This window comes from Tursiops truncatus, chromosome 20 (assembly GCF_011762595.2).
Source record: "Tursiops truncatus isolate mTurTru1 chromosome 20, mTurTru1.mat.Y, whole genome shotgun sequence".
NCBI classification, from domain to species: domain Eukaryota; kingdom Metazoa; phylum Chordata; class Mammalia; order Artiodactyla; family Delphinidae; genus Tursiops; species Tursiops truncatus.
The window spans coordinates 15,588,147-15,610,900 of NC_047053.1; the positions used below are offsets into that span (position 1 = coordinate 15,588,147).

The 22,754-nt window shown below is 43.4% G+C and overlaps 1 protein-coding gene across 6 annotated transcripts in view; it reads left to right on the forward strand.

Annotated features, from left to right (window-relative positions):
* The window catches only part of FAM222B (family with sequence similarity 222 member B), a 69,850-nt gene that overhangs the window by 44,972 nt on the left and 2,124 nt on the right, over positions 1 to 22,754 (forward strand). For 4 of the 6 annotated variants that reach the window (XM_004314911.4, XM_073797118.1, XM_073797117.1 and 1 more), the window contains exon 2: positions 15,104 to 15,225. In XM_004314911.4, the coding sequence (XP_004314959.1) occupies positions 15,144 to 15,225 (82 nt within the window). In that variant the 5' untranslated portion in view covers positions 15,104 to 15,143. Of the gene's footprint in view, positions 1 to 12,736; positions 13,776 to 15,103; positions 15,226 to 22,754 lie in introns of those variants that run through there. The other 2 variants (XM_073797116.1, XM_019927014.3) reach the window with 2 other exon arrangements.

The following is a 22,754-nucleotide window of genomic DNA, read 5'->3' on the forward strand; positions in this document are numbered from 1 at the left end:
TCAATCCCTGGTCCCTGGTCCGGGACCTAAGATCCTACAAGCCGCGTGGCACAGCCAAAGGAGGGGAGGGGGGAGAAAGTTCGTGGCTACTTGGAGACAGGCTATAATATAGTTGTTCCTCTTCCAAAACTTCCATGATCACCCTAAATAGGAAAGAAGAGGAAAGGATGAGTGATAAACATCATCTTTGTACTACTTCAAAGCTCTTCATTGATTGTTACTGAAAACCTTTCTGCTGTAGAATAACCAAGACTCTGCCTGCCAGCTGCTGCTGGTGTGAAAGTAGAGAAGCTAGTTATAGTTGCTACATTTCAGGAAGTCTGGAGATAAAGCTTATGATGTCATTTGAAACTTTTTGTATAGTGGGAGGAAAGAGTGTCAAAACCCTGTTACATTCCAGAAGATATAACAAGGCTTTCCCTTGGAGTGTAGGTTATATGTGTTTAGAAGGAAAGGCCTTGAAAAACTCTCACTAAAACATGAACTTGATGGAGATGTTAGTGAATGTCAGGCCTAAAGAAAGGAGGCTCATTAATAGTGCCTCCTTCAGGATAAGACATTGCTTTTGGAACCTTTCTAAAGGTGAAATTTTCCATCTTTAGGGTAAGAGAGTTGCATGAATGCCACTTAGTGGAAGCATTGCCAGAACAGAGTGGAGGTTGGGAGAGAATTTGAAGTGCAGGCACAGGAGAAAATGTTATTCAGATCAGTGTTGAAAAGAAATTAGAAGTTGATGAGGCAGAAAGATACAGGAAACCTATTCCAGAAGGCAGGAACCCCAGTGTCGGCACTCACCAATTCAAAGATGTCACCTGCGTTGAGATAAAATGAGAATGGTTTCTAACAGACCACTCTTTTCAACTTTTCTTTATGATCTCCACACCCCCCCCTTCAGATTTCAACACTGCTATCTTGTTTTTTTGTTTGTTTGTTTTAACAATTTTAGTAAAAAATTTGGAAACAGGGACTTCCCTGGTGGTGCAGTGGTTTGAATCCGCCTGCCAATGCAGGGGACACCGGTTTGATCTCTGGTCCGGGAAGATCCCACATGCCGCGGAGCAACTAATAAGCCCGTGTGCCGAAACTAATGAGCCTGTGCTCTAGAGACTGCGAGCCACAACTACTGAGCCCGTGTGCCACAACTACTGAAGTCCGCACGCCTAGAGCCCGTGCTCCACAGCAAGAGAAGCCACCGCAATGAGAAGCCCGCACACCACAACGAAGAGTAGCCCCCGCTCGCCACAGCTAGAGAAAAGCCACACGCAGCAATGAAGACCCAGCGCAGCCAAAAAAAAAAAAAAAAAATTGGAAACAATCTCAAATTTATAGAAAAGTTGCAAGTACAGTACAGAGAATATTTTTCTTCCTTAAATCATTTGAGAATAAGTTGCTGACTTGATGCATCATCATCCCTGAATACTCTGGTGTTTATCTTCTACAAACAAGAACATTCTCCAACATTATCACAATTCAGCCATCAAAATCAGGAAGTTAACAATGACACATTGCCATCAAATAATTCTCAGACCCCCCTCAGATGTTGCTAGCTGTACCAGTAATGTTCTTTATTACAAAAAGGGTCCAGTTGAGGATCATACCTTGCATTTATTTCTTATGTCTTCTTGGTCTCCTTTAATTTGGAACAGTTTTTTAGGCCTTCTTTGATGTTCACTACCTTGACACTACTGACAATTATTTCGTAGAAGGTCCTCAATTTAGGATTGTCTAATGGTTCCTCGTGTTTAACTTAGGTTATATGTCTTTAACAGGAATATCACAGGAGTGATGCTGTGTTCTTCACTGCATAATTTCAAGAAGTGCAGAATTTTTATTTGTTCCGTAACTGGGAATGTTTGATCACTTGGTTAAGGTGGTGCCTGCTAGGCATTTCCAGTGTAAAGTTACTCTTTTCCCTTTGTAATTACTAAGTATTTTGGGAGGAGACAATTTGAAACCATGCAAATATCCTTTTCCTCTTAAGCCTTTCAGTTTACTAGTTTATTTACATTAGTATGGACTCATGATTTCCTATTTTATTCAACTTATTACATTTTATTAAATTTAGTCTGTTATCTTTATTTACTTTGATGTTCAAATTATCCCAGATTTTGCCAGTAAATCAGGAAAAAAAATACATAACTATATGTTTAACCTTAAAGATGCCTAAGTGATTTGCTGTCCTTCTATTTCAAAGGTTTGGCTGACACTAACCCAAACTAACATCTTTTGAACAGTGGTAGAAAAAAAAGTTTGTAATTATTCTATTCCTAGTATATGCCTCCTTCACTCAGTGTATCCATTCTCTGTTCCCTCTAATTTCTACTGTGTAAACTTATCTTTCTGGAGTTTCCCTCACCAGCTGAGCATCCTGTAGCTTCTGTGCTCTTTGACATGTCACCATTATTCTTTGAGCACTTCCTTTCCTACACAGTAGTATGTACCAGCCTCATCTAGTACTTTCTCTGCCTCAGCCATTTCTCCAAGGCGCCTTTGTTCCTGTTACGGAGGATTTAGTATTTAGAAGCCAAGATCTGAGCAGACCCTATTGGGGCTCATTGTTATTGAATGGGAAGTAGTCGCTGCGTCCATCCCCTCTGGGGATGTTCTCACGCAACTTGGGTTCTGACTCCCCACATCAGGGCTCCCCACCCTCAACTTTGTGGATACCCTCCTCACTCTGTGCTCTGTTTGGGTACCTTCTCTTTCTAATCCAGTTGAAACAGAGGGAACTGGGTGAAAGTTGGTGAGGGCACTTAGTTGGTGAGGGAGACCCCAGAGCGAGAAGTTGACGGAGTTGAAATTAGGACAGTGAATGGGTACACTGAGTAAAGGAGGCATGTACCAGGAATAGAAGAGCTGTGAACTTGTTTTCTGCCACTGTCTATAAAATGTTAATTTGTGTAGTGTTAGCCATTTCTTTGAGGTATCTTTGAGGTAAAGGAAGACAGCTCATTTAGACATCTGTAAGATAAAACGTGTATTTATATACTTTTTCCTGATTCACTCAGTGCTAAAGTAATCTTGAATTAAATTGCTTTGTTTGGGTGGCACTTAATATTTCGTATAAGACACATGTTTGACCAGTTAGAACCGGTCACACACTGACATATAACAATGATGAATGATTATGGAATTTCTCAGGGCCAGTCTGCTGATGGGTTGATGTGTGAGTGAGCTGTAGTACTTTGAGTCCTTGAAAAATTTAAAACTACTTTGTTAGTTTTTGTTTTGTTTCCTAAGGCAGTTCCTGAAATGAGGAAGCCTCCTAAAGCTAAGTTCAGAATCTTATTTCTGTGGGTGTTTACTCTAGCTATCAAAGTATTCTTCCAGCAGGGACAGGGACTGTCTCTCTGTTCTCTCTTCTTGCTGTGGATACAGCCAGTATTCTGAATTTCATTATCCAGTTGTGGTAGTTTGCAGAGTGTGGGAGGAGGTGTTGCTCCTCTTCCTCAGTAAGCTTTCAGTTCCTGGGTCCTTTTAAGGTTTAGCAGCCTCTCCTGCTTTCAGAAACACCGTAGGCTTCAGAAGCCTGGTAATTCCTTGGATATGTGGAGTGTGAGCCATAAAGCTTCCAGTGATAGTGAGTCTTAGTGAAATGGCAAGGCAAGATCTTTTGATTTTCACTAAGGCTATAGAAACCCTCCCCCAAAGTTGTTATACATCAGAATTCCTCATGGTCCTCTACTCAGGCTGGGGCAGAAGGAAGGGCCTAAATGAACAGAACGTATTAGTGTATCAGTCATGCCTTGCCCTATTACCTTAAAATCTGCCTATTGCCAAACCAACCCTAATAATACTAATACAGTGAAGGGTGATGTGTTTACTGTAAGCATAACTTCATTCCCTACCTGCGCTGAATTTACTAGCCTTACTGAAACTCTACACTAGAGATCTAAGGCACATAAGCTCAAGGTATTGTGTACAGACAACTAGTTCTAAGAAGGTAACAGACCAAATGAATATATGGTGGATATACTAGATGCATAGCCATGGAAAAGTGTGAGCTCCTTTTCACCGCCCCCAAATTTAGAACATCTTAAAGAGCAGAGGGATGCTTCCTGCCAGAGACCTTGGTGGGCTGTATGATGCCCAGCTTCCATCATAGTATGCATGTCCAAAGTGGAAACAGACTTAGAAAAGGTATGAGTTGAGAGTACGTTCACAGTTAGGCAAGGTTTACTTCTCACATTCAGGAAAGAGCATGAGAATAGGAAGGGAAGAGTTTTCTGTGCGAGGATTGAGAACGAGAGATAACTGTGTTTGATCATTACTTGTAGTATTCTCTGATACAGTTTCCTCAGTGTGAATGATAGAGCTTTCCCCTGGGGAAGAAAGTCTAACCACTCGAACCTAAAGTGTTTCTTTGCCTTTATGTAGTCACTTTCCCACTGCAGTCTTACCTTGGTTATAGTTGCTGCCCCGCCCCTTTTTTTAAAAAAGGAATTTTCACTAAAAGCTGATTCCAAAGTGTTAGGCTAGCCGAAGAGTTACAGAGTACAATAGTATAATAGAGTTACAGAGCGAAGTGCTGATGTGGGACAGGTAGTTCCCCAAATCCATAGGAAAGTTGATAATTACACTTAAAAAACAAAACCATGGCTTAGAATTGTATGTTTTTGTTGTATATAATAGTGTAGGAAGGGCTTCCCTGGTGGCGCAATGATTGAGAGTCCGCCTGCCGATACAGGGGACACGGGTTCGTGCCCCGGTCCGGGAAGATCCCACATGCCAGGGAGCGGCTAGGCTCATGAGCCATGGCCGCTGAGCCTGCGCGTCCGGAGCCTGTGCTCCGCAACGGGAGGGGCCACGACAGTGAGAGGCCCGCGTACTGCAAAAAAAATAAATAAATAAGTGTAAGAAGAGGGCTGTGATAGGTACCGAATAAATAAAGACTTGAGAGGCAGCCATGGTATAGTGCAGTGTTTTTCGAACATCTTCATCTGTGCCCACAATAAAGACTGCATCCCAATAAATACACACATAATTTAAATAGCTGGAATAGAGTCATGAAACAGTAAGCATTCCTACTGTTACTTTGTGATTTTTTTTTTTTTAAGGCTGGTCAAGCCTACAGATTAGAAAATACTTGTCTAATGGAATGAGCCCCAAGTCTAGGAGTTATGACAGAGACTCGATATGAGGTCCACTATCCCAGCTACATATCACTAGACAAGTTACCTAATCTTTCTAAACCTGCTAATCTATGGAAAGGGAATGATACTTATTCCATATAGATTAAAAGATTGTTTTAAATTTCAAGTGAAATAGTGTATGCAAACATGTTTCAGAGTATAAAGAACTATATAAAATGTAAGGTGGTGGTTTAGTTGTGTTGGCAAAATAAAAAGTGACCTGGATTTTGATAGATTAAGAAAGTGATAAGAGCCAACATTTGAATAACGTTCAGGCACTGGTGTCCTAAGCACTTGAGTATATTAAACTCATTTAATTCTTACAACAATCCCATGAACTAGGTCCATTTTACAGATGAAGTTGTTTCTTTCCCAAGGTCACATAGCTGGTAAGCAGCAGAGCTGAGAGTCAAACTCAGTCTTGTCTCTTAACCACTTTGATGTGCCTCTTGTTAATCCAGATTTCTTCAGGTGATTTGAGCTTCACTTGACACTTATCTATATGTGAATTTTCCCCTTTTGAAAACTTATGAGAAAATGACTGCCCTTGCCAGCCAGTTTTTTCCTAAGTTACTTCCTTGGCTCTGTTCGTTTTATATTCAAGAAATGAAAGCTAAGTAGAATGTTATCCTGAACTAGATAGTCCAGGAATGAGAATTTATCCGCACAAAGTGCTCTAATGCATTTAATGGTGAAATACAAATGACTTCATAATTTTTATGTATATATAATAAATTTTACAAAATTATTATTACACCATATACATATATATATATATATACACACACACACACATACTTTTTTAACCCAGCATTTATCTTATAAGCATTTTTTTGTCCTTAGATATTTTTTAACAATATATATTTTTTAATTTGGGAGGCTCATACTAATTTTAATAGATGAATAGCCCATAATTTATATAACGATTTCCTTACTTTTGGACATTTAGATTGTTGGAGTTTTTGCACAATTATGAACCATACTACAGTGAAGAGAGTTGTATGGAAATCTTTGTTTACATTTCTTTTTTTTTTTTAAATAAATTTATTTTATTTATTTATTTTTGGCTGTGTTGGGTCTTCGTTGCTGCACATGGGCTTTCTCTAGTTGTGGTGAGCGGGGGCTACTCTTCGTTGCGGTGCGCAGGCTTCTCATTGCGGTGGCTTCTCGTTGCAGAGCATGGGCTCTAGGCACACGGGCTTCAGTAGTTGTGGCTCGAGGGCTCTAGAGCACAGGCTCAGTAGTTGTGGCGCATGGGGCTTAGTTGCTCCGCGGCATGTGGGACCTTCCCAGGTCAGGGCTCGAACCCGTGTCCTGTGCATTGGCAGGCGGATTCTTAACCACTGCGCCACCAGGGAAGCCCTTTGTTTACATTTCTGATTAGTTCCTTAAGTTAGACTTTAGAAGTGTAGTTACCATATCAGGAGTATGAATATTTTAAAAACTTCATATTTATTTCTAGAAAGAATGTGTCAATTTAACATCTCACTTTAGTGACTCTTCACTGTATCCTTGACTCAGTGTGTTCTAGATTTTTTTCCAAACATGTTTGTCAATTTTTAATCAAAAAATAAAATGTCATTCTATTTAATTTACTTCTTTAAATATTAGATAGTTGCACCATTTCTTTATATGTTTAGTACTTGCTTATATTTCTCCAACGACTTTGGTGGGAGTTGTGTCTTCAGTCCACGCACATGCATTCAGATGTTGCTGTGGATCCTGTCTCCTTTCACTGCTTCCATTCATAACTCTTCAACACCTCTTCAAAATTTCATTAAAACCATTCTCTGCAGTTTTGACAAACTACTCTCTTAGGCAGTATAAATCAGTGTTACTCATTACATAGCAAAAATATGGGTTTATAAATGTCTCTTGAAATTTCTAAACCCAGCAGTGAACTTTGGATTAGGCACTTTAGACCCAGATAAGGAAGACACCTTGGCACCGGGGTGAGGAAACAGAAGCACACACAGGTCCAAACACTCTCATCTAGATTTGTTTTAGAATAATACCTTGTAGGGACTTCTCTGGTGGTGCAGTGGTTAAGAATCCGCCTGCCAATGCAGGGGACATGGTTTCGAGCCCTGGTCTGGGAAGATCCCACATGCCGCGGAGCAGCTAAGCCCATGCGCCACCACTACTGAGCCTGCACTCTAGAGCCCACAAGCCACAACTACTGAGCCCGCGTGCTGCAACTGCTGAAGCCCGCGCGCCTAGAGCCGTGCTCCGAAACAAGAGAAGGCACTGCAATGAGAAACCCTCGCTCACCACAACTAGAGAAAGCCTGTGCACAGCAACGAAGACCTGATGCAGCCAAAAATTTTAAAATAAATAAATAAATTTATTTAGTAAAATAAATAATAATGTCTTGTAGTTACGTATTCAGAATGGAGCAGGCTTATAAAAAAGAGTGAAATAATGCCGTTTGCAGCAACATGGATGAATCTAGAGATTATCATGCTAAGTGAAGTAAGTCAGAAAGAGAAAGACAAGGGGAGTTCCCTGGTGGCCTAGTGGTTAGGATTCTGGGCTTTCACTGCCGTGGCCTGAGTTTGATCCCTAGTTGGGGAATTGAGATCCTGCAAGCCATGCAGCTCAGCCAAAAAAAAAAAGAAAAGAAAGAAAGACAAATACCATACGATATCACTTATATGTGGAATCTAAAATATGACACAAATGAACTTACCTATGAAACAGAAACAGATTCACAGACGTAGAGAACAGACTTGTGGTTGCCAAGGGGGGGGTGTGTGCGGGAGGGATGGACTGGGAGTTTGGGATTAGCAGATGCAAACTATTATTAAATATAGACTGGATACACAACAAGGTTCTACTGAAAAGAATATGAAAGAGAATGTATATATATATGTATAACTGAATCATTTTGCTGTACAGCAGAAATTAACACAACCTTGTAAATCAACTTCAATAAAACACATTTTTAAAAAAATGAAGCAGGCTTTCTAAATGACCTTAAGTCTCTTAAATTTCTGTCACCCTTCAAACTTGAAAGCCAGACTCTAGACTGAGTTAGGGGGCCTACTCTGGCGAGGTGATTCTGAGGCAAGGGAGTCACTAGAGAATGCGGCCTCCGTGCAGGTGAGGGGAGGAGAAAGGGCGTGAGTAAGCAGCTCATTTAGATGTTCTTTAAACACATTCTTGCCAAAGTTTTTTAACAGCCTGCTAAATTCTTAACATTCTTTTTCCATGTTGTCTTTGATCTATAAAATTACAGAAGCTATACTGAGGAACTGCCTTTTTCATTTTAACCGGAATGAATACCTGTCTATGATCTGACTTGTTTTGGGCTCAGTCAAGGCCTATTAAAGGACTTTTTAGACACCCTGAGTCTTAAAATTGCACCCAACTTTGATATCTTTCCTACAGATTTACTTTTTTTTTTTTAATGATTTAGCTCTGATGCCTCAGTTTCCCCATCTGGATGTGAGATCTGTGCTTCTCTGGCAGCTTTTCATGGACTCATGTGTGATGTGGGCTTTGAAGATTAAAAACTGCCACATAATTATAGGTTATTTGTTAAATTATATTTAATCTGAGTAATAATCAGAAACTTTCTGATTTGATACAAGTTTCTACAGGAAATTGTAAAAGGTAAAAATCCAATATTTGTGTATTATCTCAAGCAAGCGGTTTCTTCTCGTTGTTATTCTCATTGTCTTGCTGGGCACAGTCCCAGGTACTTATGAGTAAAATTCTACCCAGCTTGAGAGCTCTGCTTGTGATTATGAATGTGGTTAAATACAAAGGTCAGTCTACCTTTCTAAAATTGTTCAGCTTAAGTTATAGTGATACAGCCCTGATAGGAAACTGAAGGCTATTACATACGATAATGAAAAACTGCAAATTCTGATTTAGTGGCTTGCAATGAACACAGCCTGCATTTCACAGTTTTAGGAACACTGATTTCTACCTAATGGGGATGAAAGTACAGAAGCCAAAGGATACTGTTTTTTTTTCTTTCTTTTTTTACTTTTTGGCCTTGCCGCACAGCATGTGGGATCTTAATTCCCAGACCAGGGATCGAACTTGGCCCCCTGCAGTGGAAGCATGGAGTCTTAATCGCTGGACTACCAGGGAAGTCCCAAAGGATACTTTTCAATACAATGCAAAAGTAGTACCTGGGCCTTTTTTTTTTTTTTTAAGTACCTAGGCAGTTTTTGTCTCCTCTGCTCTCTCACTCTCAGAGTAAAGGCACCTGTGCACACACAGGCACGGACACTTTTTGGCACTTGTATTATCCATGTGTTTCAAGGACCTAAATTCAGATAAATTCCAGAGCCTGGGATTAAAGTGTATTGCTATTCTTCTGGAATGTGAGCCAATAATATTTATTAAACATCTGTTACATGAATAATCTCATTCCTGACCCTGTTACTTGGAAGGATAAATAAAAGACAGTCTTTGGAAGCTCACACTCGAGTTGAAAGGTTAGAATGGCCAGGGCAAATACTTTCCTAGGACCTGAATAACAAATTCAGGAGAAAGCAGTGGGTCATAGATGAGATAAATAATAAGAGGATCTAGGAAAGAGTATTCATGCTAAAGAAAGCACTGGCAGAGAAAGCACCTTTAGGGACCAGGGTGGGGTGGGAAACAGCATAGGAACAGGACCCGTTGTGATGGGTCTAAAGGGTAGTTAGAAATAATGTTTCCAGGGCTTCCCTGGTGGCGCAGTGGTTGAGAATCCGCCTGCCAATTCAGGGGACACGGGTTCAAGCCCTGGTCCAGGAAGTTCCCACATGCTGCAGAGCAACTAAGCCCATGTGCCGCAACTACTGAGCCTGCACTCTAGAGCCCACGAACTACAACTACTGAAGCCCGTGCATCTAGAGCCCGTGCTCCGCAACAAGAGAAGCCACTGCAATGAGAAGCCCGCACAGCACAACGAAGAGTAGCCCCCGCTCACCACAACTAGAGAAAAGCCCACGCGCAGCAATGAAGACCCAACGCAGCCATAAATAAATATTTTTAAAAAAAGAAATTTTTAAAAAAAGAAATAATGTTTCCAAACCCCTTGAGCCTCTGTGTTCAGCTATGTGGAGATGGTTTGCAGCAGGGATAGTTCTGGGCTTTCAACAAAGTTAGTCCAGAGTGAACATCCATCTTTCTCTCCTGCTCTTTCTCCCAGCCCAGAGTTGTGAGGTTACAATTACAAGTGACTTTAAGTCCCCTATTGAGTTAAAGATAGAGAAGAAAGATGCCTTTGAGCAATGACTGAATGTTATTCAGATCGCGTAAATAGTGAAAAGTACAAGGTAGTTGGAAGTTCACAGTTACCTGGACTGACAAAAATTACTGGTTGAATAGATTATTTCATTGACACAGACTATAAGATGACTGATTCTGCAGAGTCTGATTTGATAAACATGTAATTTTTGCCATCCTTGACCCCGTTTATTTTCGCCAGAGCAGTATTTCCGTTAGGTTTTAACCTAATTTCTTGGACCCCAGGAGTAAAAGAATGGGGAACAGTAGGATAAAACTTCTACCCCCACTATTGAAAAGTAGTCTTTTTAGATAAGCCTTTTACCTCATGGATGAGAAGGCTTATTAATCAGAGATAGTGATGACTCTTTTAATTAATGCAGCTTCTCAGTGTTAATCATATTCTCTTAAGATGCATGTGCTTAGGATTTTCACTGTTGGGTATATTTTATAAAGTGGAGTCAAATAACATGGGGCATAACATTTTCTCTTTTTTACTTGGTATTTCAGAGATGGCACTGCTCTCAATTTCATTTTTTAATTAAAGTCCATAAATGGCAGGTTTAAAATTTTGAACCACAGCATGAATCAGAAATTGGGCTAGTCAACCTTTTTTTTGCGGCGGCGGTGGGGGGGGTTCTTTTTGAAGGTGGGGTTGAAGGGAAGGAAAAGGAAAGCAGGAGAGAGAGTTGGCAAAGAAGGGTACTGGAAGGCACTAGGGTGTGAGTGGGAGACTGTGCTGGGAGGTGATTACTCTAGATCGCTTCACCCCCAGCCCCCAAGTAAAAACGCCTTTGCTAGCATTTTATTTTCTCTCCCTTCCTTTTCTCACTAAAAAAAAAAAATATGAAGAGGAGTCTTCCTTTTCCTCCTTTTCTACCCTTCAGTGACCGTAAGCATAAACAGGGACAAACAGTACAGACAGCGGAGGTTTTCCTACTGGCAAACCTGTCCTAAGGCAGAGATGGTCCTTTATCAGATGCCACCCAGGAAAGCAGAGAGTGTAACAACATAACTCTTAATAAAACCTCTGTCAGTCTCGGTGGGGCGGGGGAGGTGGGGGCATGGGTGAAAGTCCTTTTGAATTTTCTCAGTGGGGACAGGGTTTTTTTGTTCCTTAATTAGAGGTAGTCTGGGAGAAGCTAGCACTTGTGCAGATGCCCCAGGAGAGTCTGGACACCTTAGTTCTGTGCTCATGGTAATACCATCGTCCCCCTGCTTAGGCAGCAGACCAGCTGGTGGTGGGAAAGCTGTCTGAGAGCGCCCAGAGAGGCTCTGCCAAGGAGATCTTTTTCCTTTCTCTGTGGCATCTGCAGCTTATTTGGTCTGAGCACCAGGTTAATAGTTGATTCTGTTCAGTAGTCTGGACTTGAATTTTGAGGCCCTTTCAGAGAAGGTAGAGCTCATGTTGATTTCTGGGTCTAATTGTGCTTCTGGAAATATCAGCTGTAAATTGTATTGGAATTTAACGTTTAAGAAAAAGCCAGATGGTAATCAAAATGTGTGGGTGGTTTGAAGTTTTTAAATAAAAGGCTTGTGCTCAGCTGTCGAGCCTCCAGAGGAGTGCTTTATACTATGCATCCCTGCTTTCTAGAATGGGCTGTGGAAGGAAGTTGCTTCCTTCCTGTTTCATCATACCCTTTGTGACCTTGCCACATTCTCTGCCTTCCCTGCCCTGGCAGAATCTGATTCTTGACTTCAGTAAAACTGCTCAGGGGGCTTGAAGATTAAGGATGGCAGAACTCTTAAAGAAAGGTTCACAAACTAAGGGCTGTACTCTTAGCAGCCCAGTTAATGCCAGTGAGAGCTCAAGAATAGTCTAGACTTGCTGGGTGATTCTGGTTGGGAACATAATCATAGAGGGTCCCAAGATCTGGTGTCTTTCTTATTCATTTACTTCTTCCTGCGCAAACTAAAAACTGACTTTCTGGAGTCTTTACAGAATTCACCTCTTATTTTTGTTCCTTTGTTTGCTGTCAGTAAATCTATTAATGCCTTTTGCCACAGTTTAGCTGACTTAATTCTCTCTTGTTCTGCCTCTTGAAATCCAGAGTTGTGGCTTGAAGGGCAGTATGTTATAGTCAGCTCTTAGGATCCACAGCCTCCACTCGTCTCTTCTTGGTTGCAAGGCATCAAGATCTACTAGGTATATCAGAGATTACAGTGATCATTCATAGATTGGTTCCTTCCAGAAAGTACAGGGAGAGAGTGTATCTGCAAGAGAGCTGAATGAATGTGTTTTTTGTACCTCCATCGTCACAGTATCTCAGCTTTCCAGGTGAATTACAAAGCCTGGAGGTGGGGGTGTGCTTGGCTCGTAGAATCAGCAAGGGGGGCAGGGGAGGTTAGAGGATGAGGTCAGAGAGGTAGTGATCATGTAACAGATCATGGAAGGCCTTGTGGGCCACGTTAGGATTTTGTATTTTATTCTAAGTGAGATGGCAAGTCATTGGAGATTTTTGAGCTGATATGATTTCCAATTTAAAAAAATAAATTACTTTGGCTGCTATGTGGAGAATAGATTGGGTGATGGGGCAAGGGTGGAACAGAGAGACCATTTGGAAGGCTATTGTAGTAATCCAGGCTAGAGATGATGAGATGACAAGTGAACTTATTGCCTACTTCCAAGAAAGGTTGGGAGACCTAATTAAGAAAACATCACTAGGACTTCCCTGGTGGCGCAGCAGTTAAGAATCTGCCTGCCAACAAAGGGGACATGGGTTCGAGCCCTGGTCCAGGAAGATTCCACATGCTGCGGAGCAACTAAGCCTGTACGCCACAACTACTGAGCCTGCGCTCTAGAGCCCTCAAGCCACAACCACTGAAGCCCACACTCCTGGGGCCCGTGCTCCACAACAAGAGAAGCCACTGCAATGAGAAGCCCGCACACTGCAACGAAGAGTAGCCGCTGCTCGCCGCAACGAAGACCCAGTGCAGGCAGACATACATACATACATACCTAAATAAATAAATAGGAAAAAATCACTAAAGCCCCTCACACAGTCCATTTCACAATATTAGGCTCCAGTATTTGTTAATTCTCTTCCTTTCCTTAGAGTTTGCCCTCAGCTATATTAGGACCATAGGGGAGAGCTTATTAAATAGAGATCAGCATTCACAAGGGAAGGGTTGTGAGCAGTACCTCAGTCATTTGACCCTAACAGAAGACTTTTTATTTCTTGAGGCACTGCAGTTGGCACAGTGTGTTCATACTGTCATCCCACCCACCAGAGACCTGAAAAGACTGAATCCGTGCCAGAACTCTGGGGCAGCTCCATTCTCATTGAGGCATTCACTCTTCAGTTCTTTCTGCACTTGCTATCTTAGACACAGTTTGAGTAGCCTCTTTTACAAAGTATCTTTTCAGCTACCTGGCCTTTCCAGCTGGAGCTCTCTGATACTCATCGTGACAAGGTAGTTTCACATACTTGAGAGGGCCCTCTAAGGGAAAGAAAGAGGTTTTGTGGTCTTTGTTTAACATTTGAGCTTTCCCCCATTCCTCTTTTGTTGTGATCTAAAGCCTTAATATGCTACCTTGATTTCTGGGGTTTGCAGTATGGGAAAGGAATTTAATGTGTTTTAGTACATTCTAGTTGTTTGGGAAAAAGCTTGGTCCTTGGTACACAGGGAGCTTGCATTGTTGACAAGGCTTCCTTCCCTACAGAAGGCTACATCAGTGTCTGCTTGCTTTGGCTGTGTAAGTCTTGTTGGAAGACTTCACTGATGAAACCACGCCATCTTGATACAATGTCAGGACTGCCTGCCCAAAGAGGGCTGCTGGCAGCCTACCACCTCCTTGATTTACCCTGGGAGCAAAGCAATTTTTTTCTTTTTTTTGGGTTCTGGAGGTCTAATTGTGTGAAAGGCAATAACAAGGTGAATCCCTAGAAACATACAAACAGTTTGTTTTAATAGTAGTTAATTTGTCTCTTAGGATGCTTTGTTCCTTCCTCTTTTTAAAAGTAAGTTCAGGTGAAATTCCCTGGCTGTCCAGTAGTTAGGACTCCGCCCTCTCACTGCTGAGGGCCCAGGTTCACTCCCTGGTCTGGGAACTAAGATCCGGCAAGCCATGGGGCGTGGCCAAAAAAAAAACAACCCCAAAACAAAGTAAGTTCAGATTACTGGGGTCATAAGTTGGACTTTGGGAGCCTTTGCAACTCATATACTGTACTGTCTCTGGAAATGTCTGACTGCCCCAGCCGCCAGCCAAGGCTGAGAATAGACGGAGCTGGGCCCTATGAGGGCGAGCTCTCTTCAGGAACATTGTTCTGTTTTCAGGGAGAAATCATCTTTTCCTTCACCTCAGTTAGACTGTGCCCTAGCCTTTGTGCTCCTGCCTCAGCTGGGGCCCAGATGAAAGCCAGCATGCCGTTTATCTGGCAGCCACATGGGCTTATCCAAAAGCAGTACGGAGAGCAGTCTACAGGAAATGCAAATGCCAAGCGAATGCATCTATAGCTTGTGAACATAAAGACCTTCAGTTGTTTGTGTGGATAGGTATTTTCTAGTTTTTATTTTCCCCATCCAAGCATCTGCGCTGACTGAAATATTTGAGCCGTAGTAATAGTTGAGAGCAAATTGTGCTACAGATAAAGACATAGATATATTTTCAACCAACATGCTACTAATTAAATTGTTTATCTGTCTAAACCTGGACCACTGTTGCTCATATCCGATGTCCCTGGTATCTTCCTTGAGTGAGTTGCCTTGTGTTCCATGACCTTGTTTTTTTGTCATTACAGTGTGAGTGACTGCCTCATGTTGTGTTGATGCTGGTCTGCCATGCTAGCCTGTCTACCAGGGCCAGGTGACCTGTCCTTTCAGCTTCTTTCTCACACGCAGATGAACACTGGACTTCAGAAATGTAAGTAATCTGGATCCCAGTGAAGGATGTGATCGTTTATTTTTTCCCTACATTTGAGCTATACCAGAGGCACATTTGGGGTACACTGACCATGAATTTTGGTACCTCCAAGATATTCTTCAGCACAGACATCAAGAAAGCAGCCGCAAAACTTGTCAACATTGTGAGACACTTCTCTGATCAGAGAGATCCTCTTTTTTTTAATTAATTAATTTAGTTAGTTGTTCTGTTTATTTGGCTGGGTCAGGTCTTCACTGCAGCACACAGGATCTTTGTTGCGGCACACAGGATCTTTGTTGTGACGCGCGGGCTCAGTAGTTGCAGTGCACGGGCTCCAGAGTATGCAGGCTTAGTTGTCTCGTGGCATGTGGAATCTTAGTTCCCCCAACCAGGGATCAAATCTGTGTCCCCTGCATTGGAAGGCGGATTCTTAACCACTGGACCACCGGGGAAGTCCTGAGAAATCCTCTTAAATACTAGAATTCCCCAGTGTGTATCATCTTAATTTTAATTGTTGCTGATAGCTATCTGTTAAGCAATAAGGCTATAAGGAGTTTTACAGGATATATATATCAAAGAAGTGTTTCAATTTGAACCCCCATGAGGAATTGAATGAAAACTCACAGTCCAGATTACTTACTGTATCTCTGAGACAAACTGTATCCACTGTTCTGTTGTTTTGAGCTCTCTGAGCACTCTCTGCCATGGAAATAGACAGTTCCCTTTGGCTTTGCTGTCTGCCTTCTGAGCTGTGGCCCTCAGTTCACAGCAAGTAAAGAAGCTTTTGCCTCCAGAACGGATAGGAAGGTAGCTTGCTCAGTCTCTCTGGGCGTGTTCCTGTTAATATACTTGCTATAAGACGGAGTTTTTGAGAACTGTTAGATTCCTGTCTTACATTGGCTGGAATTGGGGCTTTATACTTTGTATTTTCCCAGATTCCTACCTTCTATCGCTGTACTACATCATGTGCAAGGAAAAGAGTCTATTCCTGGCTTATTACCATGTACGGCATCTTCAAGTGTGAAAATGGCCCTAAATTTGGAATAGACTTTCCTTTCAGAGTAAAAAGGGAAAATCAATGAGGCATCTAGGCTTACCCTTTAATAGAAAAGGAGCTTCAGCACTTTACCTGAATCCTTTATGACAGAGGTTGGCAAACTTTTTCTGTAAAGAGTCAAATAGCAGATATTTTAGGCTTTGTGGATCATCCCATATGGTCTCTGTTACACGTACTCACCTCTGCTGTCGTAGGGCACAGGCAACCGTAGACAGTATGTAAACAAATGAGTGTGGCTATGCTCCAGTAAAACTTTCTACAAAAGCACAGCAGCTGGGTTTTGGCTTGCAGGCTATAGTTTGCCGCCCCCTGCTCTGTTGAGATCATCTTCAGAAGTTAAAAATGGTCTGGCCTCTTGACTTCCTTTCTTTGAGGGAGAGTAAGACTCAGAGCCTGGCTAGTTCTAGAATTTGGCCAGTGAATCCAACTTGCGTCATGACAAAGCTGAAGGTGACAGTCTTCCTTCTGCAGCTGCTTGACACAATAGGCCGGCCCTGCTGTCCCAGCTCCTCCCCAGCTTTTCTCTTACTAAAGGATAATTGGGTGAGAAAGTTGTCTGGGCTCCTTGGCCACCCAAATCTGCATGCTCGCTGCATTGTGACTGGTTCCAGACTTCCAGGCACACAACTGGGGAGGGAGTGTGCTCGGAAGCATGCAGTAAGATAACAAAGAGCAGCTCGCTGTCTGTCTTCTAGGTTCCTTAGCGCACTCTGACGGCTTCGCCCAGAGATGTCCTGTCAGGGGCTGAACTGCTTGGGAAGAAAGGCAAGTTGGCAGCTTTATCTTAGTTGCTGACTTGGAACCTTCACGCCCTTCTCCCCAAAGCAGTCCCCAAGTAGCCTCTGCCAACCACTGTCCCAAATCTCTATTCAAGAATTGAGGTATGGGGCTTCCCTGGTGGTGCAGTGGTTGAGGGTCCGCCTGCCGATGCAGGGGACACGGGTTCGTGCCCCGGTCCGGGAAGATCCCACATGCTGCGGAGTGGCTGGGCCCGTGAACCATGGCCACTGAGCCTGCACGTCCAGAGCCTGTGCTCCGCAACGGGAGAGGCCGCAACAGTGAGAGGCCTGCGTACTGCAAAAAAAAAGAATTGAGGTATCCTTTTTCCCTGGTTTCAGGCTTACCTGTCCGTTTAGGGGACAGTGTATTTGAATCCCTCTGACTCTCTTGTTGCTCTCCTTAACTACACCTAAACTTTTGCAGAGGAGAAAACCCAGTGGTGTTTTTAAGCCCACTTACTTTCTTCTTTCCTCTCCCAAAATGTGTAAGAAAAAAAATCCTGGGACTTTCCTGGCCGTCTGTGCTTCCAACTGCAGGGGGCGTGGGTTCAATCCCTGGTTGGGGAACTAAGATCCTGCAGGCCACACAGTGCAGCCAAAAATTTAAAAAAGAAGAAAATCCTGTCTTGTGACTTAGCTCTTCGCATTAAGCATTTACCATTAAGGTGAGATGGAGTATAAGCTGTCTCCTTTGGAAACCAGCAGCCAAGGAGCTGCTCAGAGCCCAGGCCTATCAGCTGTAGAGACCTTAAAACCAGTTTTGTAACTGCTATTCAGCCTTTCCCTGCCCCCATCCTAGGGAGGGTCTTAAAAGGTGCTCAAAACACAGAACTCCGTATCTGGTGAGGGGATGGGGTACTGATATTTATAGCTTAATATATGTTTGGTTTTTTTTTATTGTTAACATCTTTATTGGGGTATAATTGCTTTACAGTGGTATGTTAGTTTCTGCTTTATAACAAAGTGAATCAGCTATATGTATACATATATCCCCATATCCCCTCCCTCTTGCGTCTCCCTCCCACCCTCCTTATCCCACCCCTCTAGGTGGTCACAAAGCACCGAGCTGATCTCCCTGTGCGATGCAGCTGCTTCCCACTAGCTAGCTATTTTACGTTTGGTAGTGTATATACGTACATGCCACTCTCTTTGTCTCAGCTTACACTTGCCTCTCCCCATGTCCTCAAGTCCATTCTCTATGTCTGCATCTTTATTCCTGTCCTGCCCCTAGGTTCATCAGAACCTTTTTTTTTTTTTTAAGATTCCATATATATGTGTTAGCATACGGTACTTGTTTTTCTCTTTCTGACTTACCTCACTCTGTATTGCAGACTCTAGGTCCATCCACCTCACTACAAATAACTCAATTTTGTTTCTTTTTATGGCTGAGTAATATTCCATTGTATATATGTGCCACGTCTTCATTATCCATTCACCTGTTGATGGACCCTTAGGTTGCTTCCGTGTCCTGGCTGTTGTAAATAGTGCTGCAGTGAACATTGTGGTACATGACTCTTTTTGAATTATGGCTTTCTCAGGGTATATGCCCAGTAGTGGTGTTTCTGGGTCCTATGGTAGTTCTATTCTTAGTTTTTTAAGGAACCTCCATACTGTTCTCCATAGTGGCTGTATCAATTTACATTCCCACCAACAGTGCAAGAGTGTGTAGCTTAGTATACTTTATGTCGTAAGAGTCAGCTCAAGGCAGGGGAGATGGGTCTGGGGTCAGGAGAGGGCATATGTGGCTTCTTGGCCCAGTACTGTCAGTCACCTGGCTAATTATTCCCCAGGCTTGAGCTGCCTTATGTACAGAATCACAAGATTGTTCCCTTGAAACGCCAACATTTTCTCTTCTCCCCTTCCTCTTCTACATGTATAGGAGGATGTGATGCATTTTCCAACCTAGAAGTATAATTTGCCATAGTTCAGGCTGGATTAAAGGACATCTTGCCTCTGGGTGGGTCCTGCACTTGGTAGAAGACCACAGCTGTGGTTAGGTAGATGCCCTCCTAGAACTTTTCTCGATTGTTATTCCATAATGTCACTTGCTTTGAGAGACCTCAGCCATTTTGGAACTTTGTACTTGCAAAGTCTATTTTCCTCTGACCCATCTTCTCCAAATTCCCCAGAAAATGTGTTTTTGAACATTTTTTTATTCATTAACCCCAAGCCTCTGCTCCTAATTTTCCAGCTCACAGGTATATCGATAGGGTGGCCTGGTAAATATTTCTGGGTAGAGTGGTTGAAATGACCAAAGATCCCTGGTCGTCAAATCGTCTTTTAGACAGTTACTGTGACCTCTTTCATTGTAGAGTTTTGGGGCCTAGGGCAAGTATCGACATTAATTTTTTACTACTTCTCTGTGTGCTTATGTGCCCCCTAGTGGAAAGACCTGGAAATGGTGAATTGGCCCAGTGACTGGATAAACTACAGAGAAATATCAGAAACATTAGCTAACGTTTGTTGAGCGCTTACCATATGCCAGGCACTGTCTTGAATATTTGTATGCATGTTCTCATTCATTCCTCAGTAATTCCATATGGGGGACTCTCTTATCTTTCTTTTCAGGATGAGAGTGTTTGTCAATGTCTCGTTACTATTCAGTGACTGGGCTAGAACTCACACTTGGGTCAGACTCCAAAGCCTGTATTTGACACACACTGCCTGTGTCTCTCCACAGGTTAGAGGTTCCTGCTGCATAAGCCACCCATGTCTTTTGATCTTCAAAACAGAAGGATAAACAGGGAGGTCCTTGCAGGGAAGCCTGGATTCAGGGAGATCCCCCCAGTTCCTAGAATAGACAACAGTGCTTTCTGTACTACATGTAATGCTCAGACTCAAGTCCAGGAGGTACTGCAGTTAGGGCTTCCATGGTCAGGTTACTCTGTCCCGTCTGTGGGCAGACTCAGCCAAACCTGCTATCCTTGAATAGTAACTATCGACAGTCATAGTTCCTGTTCACAGAGCATTTCCCATTCATTGGATCTCTTGATCTTAGTAATTCTGTGAGGTAAGACAGCAGGTATCATCCCTGTTTATAAATGAGGAATGACTGAGAGAGAAACTGAGTAGTCAGATAATAAAGCCAGTGCTTGAATCTGGATCTCTTTTTTTCTAACCACAGAGTCTCTGTTCTCTACACCGCCTTATGCCTCGATTAATGACACCATTGGTACCAGCTATTTAAATAAGTTGTTTACAGAGCTGTAGTATCCGTGTTGGCTGTGCATTTAGAGGAAGATGATGCAGAAGAAAGAAAGGCTTCCGGGTGCCTCTGTGGGGACTGAGATAAAGTACTGAGGAAAACTTGGCTATTTTTTAAGGGTTGGGCTGAAATCTGGTACATGACGTGGGTGGTGTTGGATTCCCCGAATGTGGCCTCTTTCTTGTCCAATATGCTCCTCTCATCCTTGAGATTCTTCCTTAACATACTGTAGCCTGTGTCCACCCTTCCCACCCCTCACCTCACCTCATCACCACTGTCAGCATCAGTGGAGGCAGGACAGAGAGAACTAATCGGTGTAGTGTCCCACTCCATACTTCTGACTGAGGCCAAGCCATCAATACCTCTGCCTCTGCTAGAAAAAACCAGCCTTAGAGTTGATATTGACTTGGAGCAAAGGAGCTCTATTATTCAACAAGCCGCTGTACCAGTCTCTCTTCCCTGACTTTCAGAGAGAGAAGCCCATCAACATGGAGGAAAGCTCTTCCAACATGGAGGGGCGGACCTTCCTTTCCTGTCCGAACTGAAACCCAGCAGCTTCAGACTCCCATTATTCAGCCGAGTCCCAGTTGTTCAGTCAGACAGTACACTTACCAGGCACTTACTACACGTTTGCTCTGGGTAAGGAAGACACTGAGCTAGGAATGTCGCATGTTTTTGATCAGTCACACAAGAGTACAGTGGCTGACCAGGGCAGCTTCTAATGGAATTCTGGCGCCTTGAGTGTAGGGAAGATCTTTCAGTGATCCCAGACTTTTTTGGTGTCTTCTTGTCCAGGAGAATGTAAAACCGGTCAGAAAATGGCCCCACTTTGTCGAGACTGAAGCCTATTAAGGGTCAGTGGCTTATAAGAAGCCGCAGAACTCTGTTCTCCAGGCTTTGACCTCCTTGCCAGCTAGTGCTACCTAGTAGGTGGGAGACTTCCAGGCCTCTCTGCCTCCCTCTGCTTCCTGCCTTCAGTTGTCACTGTCACATTCATCCTTCTAAATCAGTCCTTCTTCAAATCAGTCATCTTACAAACATTTCGTTTATGAATGGAGCAACTATTCTGTACTCAGTAAATAGAGCAGAGCCTTAAATATGTGGGAGTGCCTACTGCGTTCAAGGCATCGTGCCCGTGTTTGAAAGCAAACCTTTTCCTTTCCGTACCCTTTTGCTAAGTTCTACCTCGTCGAGCCTGGGTCCGGATCTCTCTGCCTCTCCTGGACTTGAGCTTTCTTTCCTTGCTTCCAAGAGCAGCAGTTTCTAAGCACTTGCTGCCAGCCAACCAGCAACGTCACCTAGCGCAGGCAGCTGTGCCCTTTTCCTGCTAGCACACTCACTAGACTACTTCTGTTCCAGCTGATGCCCAGCGACATGACTTTGAATGGGGTCTCCTCTGGGCCAAGCCAGCTGAGGCCACAAGCCAGGCATTTGGCCAGCTCAGTCCTTGGTCTGCCCTGGCTGCCCCCTAGAAGGGGAGGAAGTAGGGAGGGAATCAGCTAGCTGAGCCAAGGCTCCCAGCCAGTCCCCCTTTTTTTTTCCGCTCTGGGCAGTCTGTGTACTTACTCAGCAAGCCTTTATTAAGCACCTTCTGTGTATACTCAGGGGAGACCCTCCCCAGAGAGAGGGAGAAGGGAGCAGAGACCCCTTGCCAGGAGCCTGGCATCCTTAAAGAGCTCTTGTTCTCAGAATCTTTTCCTTTTTGATGGAAGCACGACATCCGCTGGAGCCCCCTGATGGGAGGCAACTGGAGATGGGAACAAAGAGACTGTTAGCATTAATGAGGCCCATTGAGCGGTGTTTCCGCAGTCTCCAAAGAAGGCAGGTTTTTCCTCTTTCATTTTGGAAAGTGACAGCTCACAAGGGCCGAATACAGACTATTTTTGGCTCTCAGGACTTAAAGATTCTCTGAATCCGTTCTCCTCAGTTCCCTCCCTGCTGCCCTGTCATTATTGTCACCCCCACAAGGAAATAAATAAAGCCTTTTGATCTTCACCCAGTCAGGCTTAGAGTAAGCTGTAAACAAAAGTGAACTTGTGACTTGGGGATGGGGAAGGGATGTTGGCAGCTTACTCTTCTGCCCCTGAAAAAGCAGCATCCTGTCTGCTGCGCCAGGATGCCCACCCAGTCGGCACGGTGCCCCAGCTGCCAAGGCAGAGAGAAAGTTGATGCCTCACTGACAACTGCAGACTGTAGAGGAGTCATTCTGGGTACCCTCTTCCTCAGGGTGTCATGGGGCAGGGACTGAGTGGCCCTGACAAACAGCTCTGCTTAGAACCTTCAACCCCCAGGCCAGGATGGGCTGGTAGGAACTTGGAGAGAATTCCATGTGAGAATTGGCCAAGTTCTGGCTCTCTAAGATAGAGACTTTCGCAAGTTGCTCTGCTATTCTGATCTTCAGTGACCTCGTTTGTTAAGTGGGAATACCATGATAGTACCTGCGTCCTAAAGCAGCAGCAAGGATTCGTTGAGACAGCCTGTCCTCAGC